Source organism: Thamnophis sirtalis, unplaced genomic scaffold, assembly GCF_051295495.1.
Source record: "Thamnophis sirtalis isolate CommonGarterSnake01/CBP01778 unplaced genomic scaffold, rThaSir2_p1.2 scaffold_5, whole genome shotgun sequence".
Classification (NCBI taxonomy): Eukaryota; Metazoa; Chordata; class Lepidosauria; order Squamata; family Natricidae; genus Thamnophis; species Thamnophis sirtalis.
In genome coordinates, this window is record NW_028261385.1 from 112,177,805 (window position 1) to 112,203,536 (window position 25,732).

A 25,732-nucleotide genomic window follows, 5' to 3' on the forward strand; every position below is an offset into this window, starting at 1 on the left:
CATCAATATCAATACATGAATAGTGAGGAATCTGGGTATCATTCATTTGGATACAAGTAATAATGGTAATATTAATAATATTTGTTTCTTTAATCATACTTATGTAATTGTAATGTTATTATACATTTATGTTAAAATATTAGGCCTTCATTATTTAGTTGTTCAGTATTTTAGAATGATATTCTAATGACAATAACAATATCATTAAAACATACATAGTGACACTGTCTTTCAACATCTAATCTTTACATTTAGCTGTTGCTTTTAGTATATTTTATAGAAATATGCATAATAATATTCCCCCTATTTCTTGTTTCTGCCTCTGTTCTAGCTCCTAATAGAGGCAATATTGCATTATAAAGCATTTCCTCTATCCAACATCTCTTGCCCCTTTAAGTATTTCGATTCTTATTCGTTTTTTTTTACTTGCCTCCCAAACGTCTGCCTTGAGTGTCTATCTATCTCTTTCCTGTTTAATCTAAATAATCCTTCCATCTCTACTATCTTTTGCTGCCAAGCCTCCAGAGGGTCTGCCCAAGTTCCTATCTTCTTTTCAAGAGTATCTTTCTGTTTATCCAATACCATTTCTGGTCTTTTAGTATGTATTTCCCCTGAATTACTTCATAAATAATTCAGTCCAATGGGAAGGCAGAGGTCCATCCATCAGTACATTTATTGGCCAGCAGTTAGTGTCCTGAGCCATGAATCAGGCAGGGATAAGTGTCTTTGGGCAAATTTCCTGTGGCCATGTAACAGGGAGAATGTTGAGGGCCCAGTGGCAGGATGGAGTGCTGGCAGAGGGCCAACCAAGAATGAACACCCATGATAAGTCTGCTGTGATGGGGTGCCCAGAGTGAAGTGAGCACAACAATGTTGCCACAGTCATACCATATTTGACATGGTAGGATGTGTACATATCTTTAGGGAAAGGCAGGCCTGTAGGTAACCTGATCCTATTCCATATAGAGCTTTAAAGGTGATGATCAGCACCTTGAATTACACCTGGAAAGAAACTGAAAGGTAGTGTATCTTGTGCAACATGGGTGTTATTTGGGCAAATCTAGGGTCCCCGTTACTGTACATGCTGTTGCATTCTAGACCAGGAGAAGTCCAAGGCATGGGTGATCTTGAGCAAGACCTCCCAATCTCGGAAAAGGCATAATTGGTACACCAGATGAGCAAAGCCAGCTATTGCTGTTACCAGCTCCTCAAGCAAGAGCCATGAGTCCAGGAAGACCTCCAAATTGCACACCAGCTCAATCTGGAGAAGTGCTACCCATGCAGAGTCAAATAATAATCTGGTCCTGGAGGTGGGGGCATATTGAAGAAATGAGTAGCATACAAGTTGAATGAATGAGAAAATAAGAATGACAACATACCTTTAAAAAGAGCATATGAAATGGCATTGCTCACAATTTCATCTCCAGCATCTTCAATTTTGATGACTGTTAGCAGATGAGGATTTTCAAGTATTTCTTTGATCTAAACAAAACAAATCAGGATTTCTTCTATCCCCAAACTTTTTCTAAATCAAGAAACTTTTCTTTTACTTAAAAGTTTCCTGACACTTAAAAAGATACAATATGTTCATACTTAGTAGCTATTATGCTGCATAAAACCTACTATGAGGAGGTCTTGGTGTTCTTTGAACTTGGTTGTTTCAGTGTGCTGAATGTTACCTAGTTTGGGTACAGAATAATGATATCCATGCAATTTCATCAAAAAGTGCCTGAACACTCAACCAAAATAGTACAATAAACACAAGCTGTAAAAAGGATAACACTGCCATACATCAAAAACATCTCAGAAACCACAGAGTATTACAACCACATGGAATTAGTATAGCACACAAATCAATTAAAGTCCTCAAAATATCCTAATTAAAAGACCCAGTAGTGGTAGAAGAAAAACAGGAGTCATCTACAACATACAGTGTAAAGATTAGAACAGCCACTACATAGGACAAACAGGCAGAATACTAGCAGAAGATCAACTAGTAGTCAGAAGGCATAATAACAACTCTTTAATTTCACAACATATGGACAAACTTCATCATAGTTTCAACTGAGAAGCTGTGGTCATTCTAGATCAAGCAAAATCCAAAAATGCCAGGGAATTCCTGAAAACCTGGCACTCTGACAAATTGGACAACAATTGATACATAGACATAAACAACACCTACATACTTTGCAAAAGAGACAATCAACAAGCCAAAAAGGGAACTGTAGGAAATAATCAGGCTGAGCCCGAGTTTCTGATTTTCCTGGGACTTGAAATTAATTTGAACTATTCCTCTTCAGCAAAATTTTAATGAGCTCTGGAATATCTAAGCCATGGCTTCAGATCCTAGAACTGCAGCAATAACAGATGAGCCAGATGTATGCTCTATCAGCAGATGCCAAGATGGCATAGCAATAGCACTTAGACTTATATACTGCTTCACAGTGCTTTACAGCAGGGGTCACCAACCTTTCAGACCTCAGGGATCACTAAATTCATAATTTTAAATCCCGTGAATCACTAATATGATCTGCCTAATGACCGGCTAAGTGGTCAAGCGACTGGGTGGACATGGCCAACTTGATGTCACTCACATTAAGAGATGCCACACTGGCCTCTACTCACCCCTCCTCTCCCAGCTACTCCTCCCTACAATAATGCTGTTTACAGCAGCACAGGTCTAACACTGTTCAAAGTAGTGAGTGGCATGGACTTTGTCCTAATGCCTGAGTATCCAAGGGATCCCTCTTCGTCAGTCAGCTTGACTGACTGGATGTCAATGCTAAGAGCAACCTGGGAGAATGTAAAAAAAGTGCTAGCCAAAGCAGCAGAAACCTATAAGAAACAGGCAGATAAACGCCAAGCTCACAATGACCATTCTTTACCAGGTTAAGACTCCCTAGCAAGAAACTGGGACCAAAGTTTGTGGGACCATTTCCTATAGTAAAGATCATCAACCCAGTCTAAGTGCAACTGAAACTGCCCTGACTGCTAGGGAAGATACATCCAGCATTCCATAGTAGCCTCTTAAAACCTGTGGTTGGATCCACTCTGAGACCACTGCCACAGGAGCCCCCAGGCCCTATGGTCATAGGGGGCCAAACCCATTATGAGGTGCAACACATCCTTGATTCGAGGTGGCACAGGAGGCAACTCCAGTACTTAATCAAGTGGAAGGGCTACCCCTTGTCAGAGGCATCTTGGGTAAAAAGTAGAAATATCCAGGCTGATCGCCTTATAGAGAGTTTCCATGAAAAAAATCCAAACAAGCCTGGAGGGAGGACGTAGCCTTGAATCCTATACTGGTACTCAAATTGTTTTTGCTTGCACAGATTGCCTTTGAAAAGTGAAGGGAGCCAGATGTCAACTCTCTATGTTGACATTCCATGCAGTGTGTCAGCAGAGCCGGATCTCAAATTACAGTAGCTGGGTTGAGATGGATGAAGCTATTGGGTAACGTGATTTATGACAAACACTGAAGGGAGGACAGAAACCTGGGCAAAGTTCAGAAGCAGATAAAGAAAGCAAAAAAGAATAAGAAATGCCTAATGAAGAATGCCTAATGAAGCTGTTAATAAATCACTGCTTTTTGTATTACAATATCGGGTCGCTTATTATGAATCAGGCATTGTTAGGGAAACTTTACAAACTGGTTGAATATGATAATGGAAAGATAATTAAATAAAGGTTAAAATATATGGAATATGGACAAAAATGAAACTGTTATGTGGAGAATGTAAAGTAGAGGTATGTGATTCACTTTTATACATGATAATGAAACTGAGTTGCTAACTGATTGAATATGTCAATGGAAGGACAATTAAGTATAGGTTAAAATATATGAAATATGGAGATATAGAATTTCTAACATGATGAACAAAGTGAGATGTGTACAGCTTCTTATTCTATATAGTAGATTAATGGATTTGTAATGAACATTGAACAGTAAGGATTGTTATTTAAAGACAATTAAGGGTAAACTAAGTCAAGATATGGAAAAATGGAGAGGGAACATAAAATATACTTACAATGGGAAATTATTGAGATTATAAAGACAGAACTACAAATTTGGGGTGTGTAAGGATGCATAACTATATAAATATAATGATGAGAATATCTGGGAATCATAATCAGGTCTGCATCTTGGCCAAATATAAGCTGGGGTGGGTGGGTTTAAAAATACAATTATTATATATGTATACTTTTTTCTTTAAAAAAAAGAGGAGGAAAATATATGTTAAAATTAAATATGTATATTGAAAAGGAATTATAAATACCATTAACATAAAATGGAGTTTACTCAGAGGCTGAAATACACCAAGTAAGTAAGATGAAGAGTGTGAAATAGAGGAGAGAGGGAAGGGAAAAAGAGAGGGATAGGAGAGAGGGTAGGGAGGAAGAGGAGCAGAGAAAGAAGGAGTGTAAAAGGGAGAGAGGAGAAGGAGAGAGGAAGGCGAAGTAGAGAAGGACGACACAGGGAAGAAAGGAGGTAGGGAGGAGGAGGAGAGAAGGAGAAGAAAATGATGGATAGGGTACGAATATGGTGTATGGAGAGCAGAAGAGCCAATAATTGTGTCAGGCCTGCATTTATATTCCTTTCAGAATTTTGGCCTGCCACACTTTCTCTTATTTCATTATGCTGTTTCTTTAAGTATAGTCAATGGGAGGGGGGAATAGACAGGAGTGAGATTGTGGAATGTATTGTTTTCATTTTTTACTAGAAGCCAAGGTCATCCTTTGTCTCCGGACTTTCACACCTGGCCGGAAGTAGCTGGGTGTAGATGCCAGCGTGGAAGAAGAAGATTGGACCATGTGATGGATTGTGGGTGTGGGGGCAAGCTCATGAACTTTTAACTGGGTGGAATTCGGATGTCATTTCCAGTATTGGGATTAACACAGATGTGCCTAAGATGTCTGTCTTATTAAATTGGAACAAAAAGGATCGTTTTGCCTTGGACTCTGATTTAATTCTGCATGATACTTGGAACGCTGACAAATTGTTTTTGGGAGTTGATGGTAAGACGGATTGATGTAAACATTTAACAATATAATATGATGTTGGTTATGTAATAGTATACATGTGGTTATTTGTTATGAAAATGAAAAAATACACTTTATATAAAAAAGTACTTCACATGTTCTCATTTGATATAATCAAGTTATTGATTTGAAGCACAGTTTACTGACAATGTTACATTCTTATTCACTTATTGTATTCATCCATGCAGTGACAACCTCATAATAACTAACATATCAAACAGCAATGTTATGAATCAGTAATTAAAGACTAATATAATTGAACTGGGATTCTTTGGGGTGGGGGTTTCTATTTACTGTGAATTTGAATTTATGCTGAAACAAACATACATAACATTGAACCAAATTGGCCACCTGACAGAGCTGTGGTGGTGCAGTGGTTAGAATGCAAAATTGCAGGCTAATTCTGCCAACTGCCAACAGTTCATTTCTCATCGACTCAGGGTTGACTCAGCCTTCCAAGATCGGTAAAATGATAACCCAGATTGTTGGGGGCAATATTCTTATTCTGTAATCCACTTAGAGAAGGCTATAAAGCACTGTGAAACAATAAATAAGTCTAAAGCTATTGCTATCATATTTCAAATGCAAACAAAAAAGATGTCAGGCCTGCAGCCATCTTTTCTTTTGGATCTTTATATATAATTGTTTTATATGTATATATTTAATTGTTTTTCAGCTTAATTAATTTTATTCTTGTTTTTCCCCTCTTTAATTCTGACTCTTCTTTATCTTTTAATTTCAGTGTTAATTTGTCCATCTCTGCACAATCCAAAATTTTTTGTATAACTAATTTGTCCGAGGGGATATTATTTTGTTTCCAGTATTGGGCAAATGCTATTCTAGCTGTGGTTAGCAGATGTGTTAATATGTACTTAATTTTCTTTGTATATTTCCCTTTGATTATTCCCTGCAGAAAGATTTCGGGTTTGTATTTTATCTGTTCTCCTGTAATTTCTTGTACCCATTTCCAATATTTTTGTGTTTCCGGGCAGGTCCACTAAATGTGATAAAAAGTCCCTTGCATTTTTTTTACTACTATGCATTTACTATTGTGGGGAAAATGGGAGGGGGGATTGTGAGGAGTTATATACTATGTAGCCATAACAAAATTCTTTCTAGAAAGCCAAGGTCATCCTTTGTCTCTGCACCTCTGCACCTGACCGGAATTGGATGGGTGGAACTACCAGCATGGCAGTGGGAGATTGGACCATGTGATGGACTTGTGGGTGTGGGGGCAAGATCTTGAACTTTCAACTAGGTGGGGAAAACTAGGAAACTTTCAGATTTTGTTTTTCCCAGAAGTACCAACATGGCTCTCTTAATAAATTGGAACTTTGAGCAATACTTTGCCTTGGACTCTGATTTACTTTTGGATGCTACTTGGAACTCTGACAAAAGAGTGATGGAATCTGGGGGCAGAGTTAAAAGAGTGATCAGCCTAGAATTCCTACATAGGCACAAATGAATTAAATCCTTGAATTCTGTTGACCTTTACCTAATCCCAAATAGGTGTTAACTGTTAGTTGAGAAGATTCCTGTACATAGGTGTGATTAGCAATAAATGAGTTTAATTGGACTTTCGTGTGTACCTAATCTTTTGCATCTGACAGGGGAAGATAAAACTGAATATTTTTGAATAAACATAAATTTGCCATCTTACTATATTTATTTTGTACAATACATTAGATGAAGTTAAATAGTATGAGATATTTTTCAGTTTAGCATAAAGCACTAGACATTACTTTAGCATTACTTTACTAACCAGAACATATGGTTTATTTGTTTGGGCATCATATGTTCTATGAACATAGTAATCATTCATTGTTAATCAAGTGTTATGCTTAAAATTTTACATGAACTTAACTGCTATTTATAAATCTAGTTTATAATATCAGCTCTGATGAATGTTTTTCCTGATTCTCTTCAATAATCCTGTCCTCAGTTGATTGAATAAAAGGACAGGGATTTTTTTGTCATAAATTGTGTGTTAGATATTTTCGGGGGGGAGGGGGACACAGAAGCTAAGAAAAAAGCAGATAGGAAAAGAAAAGGACATTCAAAAGGAACAAAAGCAACAGCAAGCACAACTCAAATACTGAGCATTTGTCTAGAACCATTCAATGTGAGATACAATTTTGCTATCAAATCTTTAAAGAAACTTATGTTCTTGGACTTTGAATACCATAATTACTCTTCACCAAGCTTGCAGAGGCAGAGCCTATGGTCAGTTTTAACAGTGTGGGAAGCCCTCTCCCAGAAAAATGAAATATCCTAGGAAATATTGAAAAGGCAGAATATTTCTCTGGATGTGAAAAGAAGCATATTTTAAAAGACAGAATAGTTGCCTGTAGCTTCTTGCCCACCCCCACTTTGTCAATAGGCCCATTAAGACTAGCCAGGCTAGCCCACTTTACATAATAAAGACTTCAGCAGCAGCTACAGAAAGGCATGATTGGCCTTTTACTCAGGTCTCCACATGGCATCTGAGAACTCATACCTGTATTCAAAACAGCCTAGAGAGTAGCCCCCTGCATGGCACCATGGGAGTCTGACAACCAATCAGAATACATTTCTTACACAGGAACAGAAAACAGAGAGGTGGGACTAAACAGGGTATAAAAAGCCTAGCAAGCCCCTTCCTCAGCCCTTCTCTTCTTCTTCACCTACATCAAAGCATGTGATCACCTTTTCTGGTCAGGGCTCAAGCCATGTGGCCCTGTCCAACAATAAACCATCTTTCCAAGCAGCCTCCATGTCTCCAGTGTCTTCTTCCCCACTTGGAGCTGAACCCAGAAGAACATTTCTTTCAACAACAGCAGGTATACTACCTGAAGAAGTCTGATCATGATTGGTTTGTTTTTTAAAGTAACTGGGTCTCCTGTGCTTGCAAACTCTTAAGAGAGTCACAGCCCACATTTTCAGGACTCTTGGATTAACTCATATTGTGAATTCATGGGATATAAATTAAATAACCAGCAGCATCTGTGGAACCAATTGTAGGTTTAATGGAGGAGGGCTGCTAAAATCTGGACAATATAGAAATACAAAAAACTCCAACCCCTTTCTGACACAGGTTCTTCCTGCCCAGATTTGAAAGCACTAATCTACTTTCTAATAAACAGTTAGATTTTATGCCTCTTGGCTCCCTATGTATCTTGAAAAATTGTAAATAATTATAAATAATTATTACAAATAATTAGTACAGATTATATAAGATCTCAAAACAGCTTCTTGGTAATACACAATGAAATGCTATAAAAAGGAACAAGGAAAAATCTGTGGGAAAACAGTCACATTCTTAGAATAAACAATGCGCAGCAGTGGAAAATATACTCTTTCTCAAAGCATGCTCATATTATTCTAAGAAATATCATTATAGGTGGCTTCAATGAATTTTGCTTTAGTTTTTGCTTCAATTCATCACAGTCTAGCTGAAAAAATTATTTCTAGTTTTACAAGTTCTATCATTTGAGAAAATACTTTTTTAAATGTAATTTTAAAGCATTTTTATCATTTATCTCATTTTATAATTATATTGTTTAAAATATTTTTGTCTTATGAATTCTTTTAAAATGAAGAGCAGACAGAAATTGCAATGAAAATCTTGTTAATAATAAATTTAGAAATTAGAATTGTCTTAAGAATTTTTTAAAAGTTAAGGATAGAAACTGCATTATAAACTTATTAATAATAAATTTAGAAATTAGAAATGTATTAAAATATACCATTCCTAGTTACTAGTATTTTAAAACCTGCTTTCTCAAAATGGCCAATGGAAGGTGATACTTGATTAGCACCTTACCCAGGCTGTTTCCCACTTTCTATTTACATGTCTAATGTCTGAACTATCTGAAGCAAAATACATTTCCTCCTTCTCTCTTACGTTAGCATCACAGTCTAGCAAATTAATTATACAGTATACATAACTGTATACAGCACAACATAAGTTCTCCATCACAATCTAGCAAATTAATTATATAGTATACATAACTGGTAAATGTCCCAGTTGCATGGAGGAAGAATGTATATACTTACACTTTTGATCCAACTCTCAATCTCCTCTTCATTGAGTCTAGAAAGTGTGCGAGGCAAATATCTGAGCAATCTCTCTTTAACAGATGAGGAAGTAAATGTGCTTTCTGCCTCTGTCAAGCTTGCAATCACATCTGCTATCTGACCAGAACCTTCCACCACGACACAGGGAATTTTGTTCTTGATGGCAGTGTTAATTGCCTATGAAAGAGACTACTGACATAATTAACATTCTTAGTACAATTTTGTAGCTCTGTGTATGGGATATATATGATTCCAGCTGTGCGTACAGCTGCTTTCAGTAGGCATACTGCTACTTTCATGTAACTAAACACACCCACAAAACCATCAATCTTGGCAATCCTTATTTCTGACATCCCTATCAGTCCAGCTAGCCATGTGGCAAATGCCAGCTTACCAACTCAGCTAGGGGTACATGATGCATGATGACAGATTTGCTGTTCCAGGGACTGGTTAATGGTTTCAAAAAACAGCACATGTTTTGCTGAGTGTCCTACAGAAGAGTGATTGCAATCTAATTTTCATTGTCTCAAGTACTTAAAAAAATATTGCTTACTATTAAAGCAATCTGCTTATTACCTGAAAATATCCAAACACAGCAGCCAAACCACAAAGATCTACTGCCCCAGAACACAAGCCACATTCACTGCTCTTCTGAAGGGGTGTTCTGCAATAGTGTGATCCTACCGGTTTAACAACTGGTTTGGTGATCGTGCGTATGTGCACTTTGGAGAAAACTTGACTTCTGCATTACTGCTGGGGAGATTAATAGCTGAGGCACAGCAATCCTCTCTGCCGCTGTGACAATATAGTTTGGTATAACACGGGTGGGGGGGGATTTGATCGTAGGAGTGAACTGGTTTGCTCCCAGCTGATTGTCAGAGCGACTGGTTCACCCGAACTGGTCTGAACCAATAGAATCCCACACCTGTTCCTGGTTTGTGCATTACTAGTTTACACTGCAGTGGTTAGACAAGCTAATGACTAGAAGCACATTTGATAGGACATAACAAAACCTATTAAACAAAACAAAACAAAATTCTTAAAGGTTTCTTAACAGTGGTGGGATTCAAATAATTTAACAACCAGTTCTCTGCCCTAATGACTGGGTAGGCGTGGCTGGGTGAGCGTGGCTGGATGGGCATGGCCAGGGGGCATGACAGCACTCAGCCTCCTGCAGCACTCTTCCAGTCAAAATGTGGCACGGTGGTTAACAGGGCACAGCTCCGTTCTCCTGCATGCAGGGCAACAAAAGAAGACCATGTGACTACTAGTTTAAAAAAAGTTCAGTCAGATCTTGAAGATCTTGCCCACTCCTGAGGTCTCTTTGACTGTCAATGGCAACCTGGGAAATGTAACACAGATTGTTTTTAAACAATCTTCCTTAAAATTGATGATAAACATTAGGATGATGAAAATTAAAAGCAAAAGTATACATAGTGCACAAATTATTCATGTTTTTGATAGGTTCCTAATTTCTGATGGAAAATTGCTGTAATGACTAGTTATGTTTGTACCCAGCACTTTCCCAGTCAATTCCTATACCCAGATCAGAGCAAGGACCTACATCACTCAGTTCAGTTACCTAAAATATTAAGTTTGGTATTTATTAACAGTTATTAACTGTTTATTAACAGTCCCCAATTCTTCTCTATCCCTGAGAAAGAAATCCTGGACACTGGCCTGCTAGGTGCAACTATCAGTGACAGTTCATAGCAGTGGACAGTTTTACCTACATTAATGCAGTTGATTATGTGTTTCATATTGGGTTGGACTGCTTTGTGTCTGGAGTTCTTACACTATACGTTACACATTGTCTTCAAACAGTTTAGTTGGGGCTGGTTCTTTTTGTTTGAGGTCTAGCAGGAATTTGTGCAGCCGCAATGTTCCTGCATACTTCAATGCAGTATTCAACCTCTAGGTTTTTATGCTTCATTTCTTTCCGCATCCAAATCCCCCACATAAAAGAATATGTTCCAGTGGTCAATTTGTTTTCAGTCCAGTCTGAATTTGTATGTCCAATAAGCTCTTGATCTATAGGGATTGCCTTTCCTCCTAGCTTAAGAAAGTGAAGATTCTTGAAATGAAATATTTCAAAAGGAAGCTTTTACTATGTAGAAGTGAAAACAATAAGTTCAAAGCAACATCTGAATCCCCTTAGGCAAGGGAAGTAGAATTAAAGCAGCAGAGACCCCTCCCATTAGTCAGAATGCAGATTTTAGTCAATACACAAGCGTGAAGCTGCCCTGAGAACCGGATAAGTATACATTCCCATGACTATCTTCCATTAGACATTAAAGTGAACTGGGCCACATGGCCATCATAAACATTCTCCAAAAGGTGAGGGGATCTCAAGGGGCTTTGGTGCCAGGAAACTAGTTGCAAAATATCAGTTGCCACAGGCACTGCTAATAAATCGACTCCAAGGCCCCCCTCCTCCCAATTGAATGGCAGTATCACTTTTAGGGATCTGACATATTGCCTTCCTTAGAAAAAGGAGAGATCCACCTGTGAAAAGATAAAAACAAAAATCCCATCATAATATTTTAATAATATTTTGGGAGTACTTCTTTCAATAAAGTAGGGGGCCTAACATGGTGTTTAGCGACCCATTCATTTTGGGATGAGGGTAGATGCTTCCAAGCAACTAAGTATTGTGTTTTCCTCCTGTGGATTCTAGAGTCAAACATTTCCTTGATTTCAAAGTGATGTTCACCTTCTATCATGATGTGAACAGGTGGTGTAGCTGCAGGTGGTCTGAGTGATGAGATTACTTCTTGTTTGAGTAAACTAATATGGAATACTGGGTGGACTTGCCTGAGTGTCTTTGGAAGGAGTAGTTCTACTGTTACTGGATTGATGACCCTAGTGATAGAGAAAGGTCCAATGAAATTTGGCCCTAATTTCTTTAATGGCTGTAGTGACTTCAGAAATTTTGTAGATAAGTATACCCTATCTCCAACATGGAAAGGTTTGGGTTCCATTCTTTTCTTGTCAGCTTGAATTTTAAAAGCCTCTCTAGCTTCCTGTAAAGCTAATCTAACTACTGGCCATATGTTTTATAAAGTGTCCATTCACTCCTTAATTGTGGGGATAGTGGGTTCAGGCATGGGGCTGAAATCCTGGCCTGTTGCTACTCTAAAAGGGGTAAAACCAGTACTTGAGTGTACAGAGTTATTGAATGCTACTTCCGCAAAAGGTAAAAGTTTAGTCCAGTTATCCTGTTGAAAATTAATAAAACATCTTAGATATTGTTCTAGTATCGAGTTAGTCTGTTCACAAATTCCATTAGTCTGGACATGGTACAAAGAGCTCAACCCCTGGGCAGTGCCAAGTAAGGTTTAAAATGCCCTTCAAAATTTTGAGGTGAATTGGACCCCTCTGTCAGAGATGATTCTCTGCAGGGCTCCATGAAGATGATAAATATGTTTCAGGAATAATTTCGCTAGGCTTTTGGCAGTTGGGATCATTTGACAAGGTATAAAATGTCCCTGTTTTGAAAACTGGTCTGTTACGACCCAAATGACAGTATTTCCCGCACTTTCTGGCAGTTCTACAATAAAGTCCATAGCAATCTCTCCATGGTGCTGAAGAGTTCTGGGGTTTTCCCTTGATGTCTTTTAGCTGCCGCACAAATAGGGCAGCTAACTACATAGCTCTCTATGTCCTTTTTTAATGATGGCCACCAAAATTGTCTTTTAATTAGGTGTAAAGTTTTGGCTAGCTGGAACATAAACTTCCTTCCCACCCAAGCTAAATTATCTTTCATCAGGCAGCTGGATTTGTGGCTCAAAAACCATTCATTGGTGGCCAAAGCTTATTTAAAAGTTTGGGTGGTGTCATTGTCCATCAATATTTCTTGTTTTGCCTGGGATCTGGAGATTACTTTAGCAACTAGCTGATTGTTTTGTACTATGGGTTTAATTACGTCTGGCTTCATTCTATTGTATTGCAGTTTTCTGGATAGTGCATCTGCCAGAAAGTCCCCTCCCCCAGGAGATATCTGAGCATAAATTTAAACCATTTAAAATACTGGCCGACCGTACTTGTTTTGGGGAGAATTTCCTTGGGGTCTTTAAGACTTCTAAATCTTTTTATTGAATTTTTTTTTAAAAAGTTTTACAAATATATGCCTCGCCTCCCCCCCCCCCAACACCCCCCAACCTCCCAGAGCAAATACAGGGTATAAACATTAACATTCATATTCTAAAATAAGCTAACAGACTTTAGCATCATCCCTCACTTGTACTTTAACTCCACTTTTGTAAAGCTAACTTTAAGCAAATTGTATCCTTCTTTGCTCATTCACTCATAAGCTATCTGGAATTTCTTAGTCCCATATTTATTCTGAATATAGTCAATCCATCTTCTCCATTCCAGCTTATATTTCTCATCTGAATGGTCCTTACTATATGCTAATATTTTAGCCATCTCTGCTAAGTTTGTTACTTTTAGTGTCCATTCTTGAATAGTAGGTAATTCTTCCTTCTTCCAGTACTGCACCACCAATAGTCTTGCTGCCATTGTAAGGTTCTAAATCATATTAATCTCTATAACTGTACAGTCTGTAATTATACCTAACAGGAATAACTGAGGAGTAAACTTTATCCTCTTTTTAAGAATATTTTGCATAATCCACCATATTTTTATCCAAAATGCTTTAACCTTTTTACAAGTCCACCATATATGATAATACGTAGCATCAACACAATCACATCTCCAGCATTTAGGTTGTAAATTTGGATACATGCAAGCCAATTTTTTAGGATCTAATGGCCATCTTTACTGGCTAGCCATGCTCTGGAGTAATTTGATGCATGTTATGGAGCATTGTCCAGCATAAAAATCATGGTCTTCTTCAAAGATGCAAACTTTTTCCTGTACCACTGCTTGAAGAAAGTGTCTTCTAAAAAGTGGCAGTAGGTTTGGGAGTTGATTTTGAGTCCATCTTCAACCCAAAAAGATTCAACTAGCTCATTTTTCTTAATATTAGCCCATACCAGTACCGAGGGGTGGGATTCAGCCAGTTCAGACCAATAGCTCTGACAATCAGCTGAGAGCGAACCGGTGCGCTCCAATGATCAGGTGGGCTTGCCCACCCCTGCGCTTGACTTACCTATATCCTCTTAGCTGATTCGTGTGGCAGAGTGGATTGCTGCACCTCAGCTGTGTTATTCCTCAGAAGTAAGGTAGAAGGTAAGATTTGTTAAAACTGCATACACGCACAGAGTGTGCTTCAGGTGCGTGCATGAAGCACACGATCACCAAACTGGTTGTTAAACTGGCAGGATCCCACCACTGCCAGTACCCCACTTCCACCTTGCTAGCATCTGAGTCAAAGTGGAGCTCAGTGCTCGTTACTGATCCAGCCATCGGCCCATCCATCTGGTCCATCTCATCTGTCCATAAAACCTTTGAAAAATCTGTCTTCAGATATTTCTTGGCCCAGCCTTATAGTTTCAACTTATGTGTCTTGTTCAGTGGTGGTCAGATTTCAGCTTTCCTTACCTTGGCCATGTCTCTGAGCATTGAACACCTTGTACTTCTGGGCACTCCAGGTAGGTTGCATTCAGAAATATGACAGTACTGGAGGATAATGGGTTCCTGGTAACTTTATGTTTGATTCTTTTCAAATCTTTGGCAGTTTAAAGTGCTTCCTTTTTTCTCAACACATTTCTTGCAACCGTGTTGACTATTTGTAACAAAACATTTGTTGGTTCTCTGATAACAGCCCAATATCTTAGCAATTTCAAGAGTGCTGTATCCCCCTGAAAGATTTTTTACAATTTTTGACTTTTCAGAATCAATTAAATCTCTTTTTAGCCCATTTTGCCTGAGGAAAAGAAGCTGTCTAATAATTATGCACACCTTGATATAGGGCAAGGTTCAACAACCTGCGACTCTAGACCCACATGTGGTTCTTTGGGCCTCTCCCTCGGCTCCCTGTTGGATGATCCCACCACTAGGTGCCTCCCCCCGATGTTCTTAAATTAATTCCGGAGGTTGACACTTGGCACATGGAACAAAAATGGAAAATCCTAAGACTATAAAATAAAAAGCCCAAGAATAATTCGTGTAATTGGGAAGTGGGGGGGGGGGGATCCAAAGGACTCAAAAAACAAACAATGAATTTCAGGAGAAAATAGCATTTTTAGTTGTATTTTAAACTCCCTGGATATTTTAATCTATTAGCTATATCTTATATAGAATAGAAATTCAGAGTGCCATCTACTGGAGAAAAAAAGTGCTACAAAGTTTAGCAGAATTAGTAAGCAGAATATATACTAAGACTAAAACAGATAAATTAAGAGCTGGAAGATTTGACCTTAGCTACAAAGAAGAAGATAATTTGGACACAGTGAGAAAATTTAAGGAGTGCTTGTGTTTCTCTCTGTCTCTCTTTTTTGCTCTCTTTGAAGAAAACTAATTGTTAACTGGATTTGTCAAATTTTGGAATTGGATTATTATTAGACTATATTAATATAGCAGAGCACCTACCTTTGAAGAGAATAGAATAATTAAAGAAAAGAAGAAAAAGAAGGAAATTAAATAGACTTTAAATTTGGACTAATTGTAAAGAGAGATAATTGGGGAGGCTTTAAAAGATTTTCAGATTGTTCTAAAATGGAGTTTCAGATATTTGGAAAAATACTTTTGATGTTAAAAGAAGTACGTGAATCTTTGATCGGTAAAAAAAAAGCAGAAAATTTGTTTAAACATACAGAATGAAAACAGAGGAAGAATTTGAAAGGGGGAATGTAAATGAAATTCAAGAAGCTAAAAAACTAGAAGAGGAAGAAGTAAAAAATAAAAATCAACTAGACAATGCTACACAAAAGTAGAAAGAATAGAGAGAAAAAGGGGGAAACTCTCCTCAAAAAAGAAAAGGAGGCAGCTAAAAGACAAAAAGGGAAATATTTTGCAGAGTCAAATGAAAGTTTTGGAATGGGAAGTGCAAAAAATAAAACAAAAAGGGATAAAAGTGACACAGAAGAGAAAATCCAACACATATAATAATAAAGAAAAGAGAAATAAGACTTCAAGAGAGCAGGATAAAAGGCAGATCAAGAAATAATTAAAAATGGGAGTAAGAGATGATGTATAAGGAAGAAAATGTTAATAGAAGAGAGGTATAATTATAGGTATAGATATATAAAGAGTTAGATCAGTAGACAGGAATGTGAAAGTAGATACCGTATTTTTCAGAGTATGAGATGCACCTTTTTCCCCTCAAAAAAGAGGCTGAAAATCTGGGTGCATCCTATACACTGAATACAGCATTTTTTGCCTCCTGAAACCCCACCACTTCACCAAAATGGCCGTGCATAGCCTTATGTAGGCTTTCAGAGAGCTCTTGGAGGCTGGGGAGGGCAGAAATGAGCAAAAACAGTCTGTTTTTTGCTCACGTATACCCCCCCCCAGCCCCCAGGAGCACTCTATAAGCTTCCTAAAGGCTATCCATGCCCCCTCCTTTTTTTTTTTTTTTTTTTTTTTTTACAAAAAACAGGCCTGTTTTTACGAAAAACGGACCATTTTTTGCTTGTTTTTGCCCCATGCCCCCAAGAGTACTCTGTAAGCCCCCTAAAGGCTATTCATGACTTTTTTTGTGAAAAAAAACACAGGTCTGATTCCTGATTTTGTTTATTTATAACATTACACACTCAAATAAGATATGGCTTAAGATAAATATATTAGTAAATAAATATGAGAACAAAAAGAGATGGAGAGGGGGTATGTTTTTGTGATGGAGTGGCTTTGACAGAGAAGACACGATAATTTTCAGGGAAGGAAGGGAATAGAAGAGAAGATAGGTGAAATCAGGAAGGGAGAAGGAAGGAAGGAAAAATCAGAGGAAATGGGAAGGAAGGAAGGTGAAATCAGGGGGGAAGGGAATAAATATCAGAGGAGGGAGGGAGGAAGGAAGGAAGGTGAAATCATGAGAGGGAAAGGAACGGAAGGAAGGTGAAATAAGAGGGGGGAGGGAGGGAGGAAGGGAGGGAGGGAGGAAAGGAGGAAGGTGGTATTCAGCAGGCTCTGAGCAGTTCTGGAGAACCAGTAGCAGAAATTTTGAGTAGTTTGGAGAACTGGTAAATATCACCTCTGACTGGCCCACCCCAATCTATTCTCTGCCTCCTGAGTCCCAGCTGATCGGGAGGAAATGGGAATTATGCAGTAACCTTTCTCTGGAGTGGGGAGGAAATGGAAATTTTACAGTATCCTTACCCTGCCATGCCCAAGCATGCCCACCAAGATACATCATGGCCACCAAGCCACGCCCACAGAACTGGTAGTACATTTTTTTGAATCCCACCACTGATGTATTTCAATGTATGTTCTGAAATCTTAGTGCAAGCCAGTCTATTCTTAGAGATCAGTTACTTTGTCTATCTTAAGGCACATTCCCTTAGCAGAACACTAGAGCAGTGTTTCTCAGCCTTGGCAACTTGAAGATGTCCGGACTTCAACTCCCAGAATTCCCCAGCCAGCATTCCGGACAGATGTCCGGACATCTTCAAGTTGCCAAGGTTGAGAAACACTGCTCTAGAGGGTCTCAGTAGCAAGAAAATTACTTTTGCCTTTTAGCTGTGGAGTGTTAGATTCAGTTCCAAAAGATTGTGCACAGATGCAGCAGTTGTCAATTATTTGTTAAATGTTGTGCTGTTTCCAGGTTCATACATCATGAGACACTAACTGGTGCTGCATTCCTGGTCTCTCTATTTATGAAATGCATAGCAGAGAGTTGATTTCCAGACAAACTAAAATGCAATTTATAAAACAACAAATGTACTTAAATGGATGGAAACCACATTCCAAATATAAAATATATATATTATTTTATGGGGAAAAAATCATGTAAATGCTGAAAAATTATCTTTTTCTATAAATGCCTCTGGGGCCTAGGAAGAATCTTACTTTCAGAGTTTCTTTTCCTCCTCCTTGGGCAAAGCATACAATTGGAATCTTTCCACCATAATTAGAATCTGAAAAACAAGTATATGACACATAAACAAATGGTTTTTAGCTATAAATTTTATTATAAATATACTATAACTTTTCCTTATTTTAATTAAATTAAGAAAATCACATGAAATCAGCATAGCACACAAGCCAACTAAAGCCCTTCAAACATCCTAAGCAGATCAAAAGACTCAACAACTCAGAAGAAAAAATAGGAGTCAACTACAACATACGTTGCAATGACTGTAACAACCATTAAGTAGGACAAACAGGCAAAAGACTGGCAGAATGCACCCATGAACACCAACTAGCAGTCAGAAGACATGATGAAAATTCTTTAATTTATAGACAGATTTAACCATAGTTTTAATTGGGAAAATGTGACCATCCTAGACCAAGCCAAGTCCAAAAACACCAGGGAATTTCTAGAAGCCTGGCACTCTGACAAATCAGCCATCAATAGACACATAGATATTAACAACAGTATAGACAATGCAAAAGAGGCTATCACCCAGCCCAAAAAGGCATTAGCACCTCTCCACCAGCAATCAGCACCCATATCAGCATAGATTTAAGGTTAACATCAGACCAACAATCAAATAAACAATACACCAATCAAGAAACTGCCAAAGAACCCAATCAAAGCCACCCCCACCAACGCTGACAGGCAAGCCACCAGAATATAAAGCTAACAGCAGACTGCGCTCCTTACCAGCAGTGATGATGTTACCTAGTTTGGGAAATGAATAGTCTACAAGAAACAAGCAAGCTCAGAGACACTAAGGACTCCTCTGACATCTTTTTAAAAACCTCCAGTGATGGAGAATCCTGAACTTCTGGAGGCATGCTGTTCCACTAACTAATTGTACTTACTGTCAGGAAGTTTCTCCTTAGTTCTCAGTTGGACCTCTCCTTGATCAGTTTTCATCCATTATTCCTTTTACTGCCTGCAAGTGCTTTTAGGAATATGTTGATCCTCTTTTCTCTGTGATAACACCTCAAATATTGGAGGACTGGACTTCCAGTTGATGTTGTGGTGAGAACAGACTGGAAATTAGCGGAGTTCTGAAGAGTTCCACAAAATCCAGCCAGTAACCACTGCCGGCAGACCTTCTGGCCATAGCCGTCTTGTAGGGATGGTGAAGAAAAAGGAGAGGTGTTTCGTGGACAGCGAAAAATTGGAAATTTCCTTGCTAGGCCAGAAGCAGCTCTCCCAATCGGCAGTTGGGGTGGTGGCCATTTTTTTGTGGTTGCCTCGAAGCTGGGACAACCGGACTTAAGAACTGAGCTGGATCGGTGTTTGGATGGAGTGCTGGAATTGGGTGAGATAATAGCCAACTCTCACTTAAAGATTTTTTAATGTTTTTAAATTAGAGCTTTAAAAGGAATTCTGGAGATTAGAACAGCGGCTATTTGGCACTTGGGAAAAAAATCTGAGACTATAAAATAAAAAGCCCAAGAAGAATTCTTTTTGTTTCTTTGGGAAACTGGGGAAAGCCAAAACATCTTTAAAAATGATTTTTCGGAGAAAATAGCATTTTTATATGTATTTTAAATTCCCTGGATATTTTGATAATGAGCTGTATTTGTTAGAAACAGAAATGTAGAGTGCCATCTACTGGTGGAAAAAATACTACAATATTTAAAACTCAGCAGACTTGCTATAAGATTTAAATATACAAAACAAGAGAAGTAACAGTGGGGAGACTTAACCTTGGCTATATTGAAGATAATTTGGACATTGTGAGAACTTTTAAGGAGTGCTTGTGTTTTCTATTTGGTTTTTTTTTCTTTGCTCTCTTTGAAGAAAGCTAATTTTTAATTGGATTTGCCTATTTCTGGAGTTGGATTACTATTGGATTATACTCAGTAGAACACCCCACTTTTGAAGAGAAGAGGAATAACTGAAGAAAAGATGAAAAACAAGGAAATTACATAGACTTTAAATTTGGACTAATTGCGAAAAGATATAATTGGGCAGGTTTTAAAAACTTTCTAAATTGTTATAAAATTGAGTTTCAAATATATGAAGAATTATTTTTATTGCTAAAAATGTGTGTGAATCTTTGATAGGCAATAAAGGAAGTTTGTTTAAACACACAGAAAAGAAAATAGAAGAGGAATTTGAAGGGGGGAATCTAAATGAGATACAAGAAGTTAAAGGTATAGAAGAGGAAGAAGTAAAAAACAAGAATCAATTAGACAATAACATATAACTTCATGGTAAGATAGAAAGAGTAGAGAGGAAAGGGGGGAAACCATCCCCCCAAAAGGAGTTAAAAGACAAAAAGGGAAATATTCTGCAGCGACAAGAGGAAGTTCTGGTGAGGGGGTGGGTGCAAATAATACAATAAAAAGAGATAAAAGGGATATAAGAGAAAGTACAACACATATAAAAATAAAAAAATAGAAATAAGACTTCAAGAGAACGGCATAAAAGGCAGATCAAAAAGTCATTAAAATGGGATCCTTAAAAGATCAAGAGTTGATGGACAATGAGGAAAATGTTAACAGAAGAAGGCATAATAGGATAAATATTAGTAAATATATACAATAAGATAGACCAGTACATGGGAGTGTGAAAGTAGACAATTTAATAATGTTATTAATTTTGAATGTAATTTAAAATGTTAATGATTGGGAAAGAACTTGTTCAATATTTTCGGGGAAGAAGAAATAGGGTAAACAACTGGAGAAACTGTAAAAAAGATGAAATGTAGGTCATAAATTATGTTAATTATGTGTAAATGATAAAGAACTATGTAAAGAGAATAATACTGTTGAAGTTGGAACAGCAAACTACAGTGAAAAATGATTAATTTGTAAAAATGAATTAATAGTTATTAGTTGAAGACAATAAAATGATGTATAGCAATGATATGTAAGCTCAAATGAATTAACCGAAGAAGATAAAGGATAGTATAAAAGAGATGAATATTGATACAAGTGGGAAGAATAGAATATATTGAAACTATGATTATGAATTTGATGTATAAGATGTGACCTGGTCAACCCTCTGTCCATAAAGTATGTATGATGGAAAAAAGAAAATTGCAATAAAACCTGTTCAAAAAAAATATTGAAAGGCTGCTTTCATGTCACCTCTAGTCCTTCTCTTCATTAGACTAGACCAGTGATGGCGAACCTTTTTCTCCTTGGGTGCCAAAACGATGCGCGTGCGCACTATCAAGCTCACTCGCATGCCCACCCCATTATTTAATGCACCTGCATGCCGTGCCCCCTGCGCATGCACTTATGACCCCCCCCTCTGCCCCGCACATGACTTTCGTGGAGCCTGTGGAGGGCAAAAACGGCCTCCCCCGCAGGCCCTCTGGAGGCCAGAAACGGCCCATTTTCTGACTTCCATTGAGCCTGGTAGATCCGGTTTTTGCCCTCCCCAGGCTCCAGAGGCTTTCTTAGGAGCCTGCGGATGGCCAACACGCAAACTGGAATTTTGGGAACGGACTTCTGGGTTGCCCATTTGGCCATTTCCCTGAAGCCTCCAGAGGGCGAAAATTAGCCCAAAGCACAAACTCAAAGTCCCGATCTTATCAGCTCCTTGGATAATTGCCAGCTGGGAGCTGCCAGCCACAAAGCTGCAAATTAAACTCTCTCAAACAGTCTCTGAGGCATGAATCACGATAAACCGATCTTCCTCAATCTTCCACAACACTATTCCTCTGTTGATGCAGTCTAAAACTGCACTGTTTTTTTTCTGGCAGCTGCAGTACACAGTTGTTTCATATTTAAGTGGTTTAAGTGGTTGTCCACTAGAACTCCTAGATCCCTCTCACAGTTACTGTTGAGCCGGGTACCCCCTAGTCTATACCTATGCATTTTTCTTGCCTAGCTGTCAAACCTTGCTTTTCTCACAACTGAATTGCATTTTATTGGATAGGCCCATTATATGTCCACAGCATTTCCCTGGTCCATTAATTTAGTCACTTTGTCAAAGAATGTCTGTCGTGGTCAGACCACTGCCGACTGAGGCTTGACTTCCAGAGGCCAAACCCCCACCGTAGGGAGGAGGAACCGACCAGGTGGTTCCGCCCCAGGCGACTTATGGACCCGTTGAGGTTCCAGACGGAGCTTGGGGTCATTCCTGACACTCTCGCCCACAGTTCGGCGGAGACTCTGGTTGCCGCCTGGCATTCGGCGGCGTCGGAGTCCCTTGATCGGATTGCGCCACTACGGCCCCTCCGGGTCAGTGGATCCCGGAGGCCTCCTTGGTTCACCGAGGAGCTCCGGGAGAAGAAACGCCGGAGGAGATGCCTAGAGCACCTGTGGAGGTCCGATAAGTCCGAGGCGAACCGAGCACTTCTGACTACCTGCACCAAGGACTACGTTCGAGCATTAAGAACTGCTAAAAGATCATACATCTCTGCCTTGGTTGCGTCCGTCGAGTCACGCCCAGCCGCCCTGTTTAGGATAACCCGCTCCCTCCTTAATAGGAGGGATGCGGGAGACCCCTTGCAGGGTAGGGCTGAGGACTATGCTCAATTCTTGGCGGACAAAATAGCTCGGTTTCGGTCGGACTTGGACTCCACCGCAGTAGATCCAGCCGAGACACAGGAGGACTACTTGGCAAATCACCTCTGGGTTGAGTTCCAGGATGCTGCCTCTGGGGATGTGGACAAGGCCATTCGAGCTGTAAGTGCCTCCACCTGCATTCTGGACCCGTGTCCCTCCTGGCTGGTTGCCAACAGCAGGGAGGTGACACATGGCTGGATCCAGGCGGTCGTGACCGCCTCCCTTCGGGAGGGGCACTTCCCCGCCGTACTTAAAACGGCGGTGGTGAGACCCCTCCTGAAGAAACCATCCTTGGATCCAGCCATTTTAAACAACTTTCGTCCTGTCTCCAACCTCCCCTTTATCGGGAAGGTTGTTGAGAAGGTGGTGGCCTTCCAGCTTCAACGGGCCTTGGAGGAAGCTAGCTATCTTGACCCCTTCCAGTCTGGCTTCAGACCTGGTTACAGCACAGAAACCGCTTTGGTCGCATTGACCGATGATCTCTGGAGGGCCAGAGATGGAGGCTATGCGTCCATCCTGGTTCTCCTTGACCTCTCAGTGGCTTTCGATACCATCGACCATGGTATCCTTCTGCGACGACTGCGGGAGGTGGGAGTGGGAGGCACTGTTCTGCAGTGGTTCTCCTCCTACCTCTCGGACAGGTCGCAGTCGGTGTTGGTCGGGGGGCAGAGATCGTCCCTGAGGCCCCTAACATGTGGGGTGCCCCAGGGTTCGGTCTTATCCCCCCTACTATTTAACATATACATGAAACCGCTGGGCGAGATCATTCGGAGGCACGGGATAAAATACCACCAATATGCGGATGATACGCAACTGTATCTGTCCACCCCGTGCCAACTCAATGAAGCGGTGGACGTGATGAACCAGGGCCTTGAGGCCGTTAAGAACTGGATGAGCGCTAACAAACTGGTACTCAACCCGGACAAGACCGAGTGGCTGTTGTGTTTCCCTCCCAACAATTTGACTAATGTACCAACTCTTAGGCTGGGGGGTCAAATTTTATACCCCTCAGATAGGGTCCGCAACTTAGGAGTCCTCCTGGACCCACAGCTGACTTTTGACTACCAGCTGTCAGCTGTGACCAGGGGGGCATTTGCCCAGGTTCGCCTGGTCCGCCAGTTGCGGCCCTACCTAAACCGGGAGGCTCTCCCAACAGTCACTCGAGCCCTTGTGATCTCTAGGCTGGAATACTGCAATGGGCTCTACATGGGGTTGCCCTTGAAGTGCATCCGGCGACTACAGTTAGTCCAGAATGCAGCCGCGCGAGTGATAGTGGGCGCACCGCGGTTCGCCCACGTTACACCCATCCTCCGCGAGCTGCACTGGCTACCTGTCGGTCTCCGGGTGCGCTTCAGGGTACTGATGACCACCTTTAAAGCACTCCATGGTAGTGGATCTGGGTACTTGAGAGACCGCCTCCTGCCGATTACCTCCCTTCGACCAATTAGATCGCACAGACTGGGCCTCCTCCGAATTCCATCTGCCAGTCAATGTCGACTGGCGACTACACGGAGGAGAGCCTTTTCTGTTGCAGCTCCGACCCTGTGGAACGATCTCCCCGTTGAGATTCGTACCCTCACCACCATCCAGACCTTCCGCGCAGCCCTCAAGATCTGGCTCTCCCAGCAGGCCTGGGGATAGGTTTCCAAGTTACCCGCCCGAGTGTTGATTGCTGAATGAAAGTTGTGTTTTATTATTTTTTCTTTGTTCACATTTTGTTTTGTCTTTTGATACTGCACCCCCTTCCCTTGTGATTGTAAGCCGCCCTGAGTCCCCTCAGGGAAAAGGGCGGCCTATAAATTTTAATAAATGAAATGAAAATGAAATGAAATGCAGTAAGGTTTGTGTGGCATGATCTATTTTTTCAAACCTATGTTGATTTCTAGTAATAGCTTTGCTTCTTTCTATATTTTCACAGATTATCTTTTCCAGGATCTTCCCAGGTATTGATGTCAGGATGATTGGTCTATATTTCCTGGATCCATTCTCCTCCTCCCCCCTTTTTTGAAGATGGGAATCAAATCAGTTCTTTTCCAGTCCTCTGGTAGTTCCCTGGTGCTCCAGGATCTTTGAATGATATAATTCAAAAGTTCCAAGATCACATCCACCAGCAACCAGCTCCTGGGATGTAATCCATCTGGTCTTGATGATTTGAATCCATCTAGAGTGGATAGATGTTCTATCATTTTGTTGCCTATTTTGATTTGTATTCCTAATCTGTACCTTCAAGAAGCAAGCCAAACATGCTACTCAGTGCCACTACAGGCTAACAGCAGACCCCCTCCCCAAGGTACTTGAACCTGAAAATTATCCTACAGGATTATCTTCACATCAGAGCAGCATGGAAAGGACCAGATAAGCCAGAGACTCCTAAAAGGTGATTAGATTAACTGAGTTGGAAGGGACCTTGTACGTCATCTAGTCCAACTCCCCACCCAAGTAGGAGACCCATCACCATTTCTGACAAATGTCCAATCTCTTCTTGAAAGCCTCCAGTAATAAAGCTCCCACACCCTACAAAGGCAAGCTGTTCCATTGGTTGATGGTTCTCACTATCAGAAAATTTCTCCTTATTTCTAGGTTGAATCTCCCCTTGATTAATTTCCATCCATTATGCCTCATCTGGCCTTCAGGTACCTTGGAAAATAGCTTGACCCCTTCCTCTCTGTGACAGCCCCTCAAATATTGAAACACTGCTATCATGTCTCCCCTGGCCCTTGTCTTTACTACACTAACCATGCTCAGTTCCCTAATAATCTTGGTTGTTCTTCTCTGCACTCTTTCTAGAGTCTCAACATCTTTTTTTCTACTGTGGTGACCAACACTGGATGCAATATATTTTTTTAAAGTATTTATTAGGTAAACATTAAAAACGTTGGACATAGTGTGACGTTTCTGGCATAGTCATTTCCATGGAATTTTTTGATCTTACAACAATAACAGTTTGTATCCATTACATAGGTATGCATGGTCAGTCAAATTATCTATGCATTAAGCCCTTTCATGATATAGTTACTATATACATATCCAATTCCTACCTTTCATACAATATTAACTCTATGTTTTCCAATTTTTAACTTATCTTAACTTAATTTAACTTAGTTAACTGACTGGGTTTTTATAATCACATTTTTGGAGTTTCCCAAGCTTT

General features: G+C 39.8%; 1 protein-coding gene across 1 annotated transcript in view; it reads right to left on the minus strand.

The window, feature by feature from the left end:
- Nucleotides 1-25,732, minus strand: part of TRPM8 (transient receptor potential cation channel subfamily M member 8) — a 171,270-nt gene that overhangs the window by 114,140 nt on the left and 31,398 nt on the right. Inside the window, exons 7-9 of the mRNA XM_087717034.1 lie at nt 18,007-18,074; nt 9,076-9,273; nt 1,380-1,482 (exon numbers count right to left, since the gene is read on the minus strand). Coding sequence (XP_087573160.1) covers nt 1,380-1,482; nt 9,076-9,273; nt 18,007-18,074 — 369 coding nt within the window. The remainder of the gene's footprint in view (nt 1-1,379; nt 1,483-9,075; nt 9,274-18,006; nt 18,075-25,732) is intronic.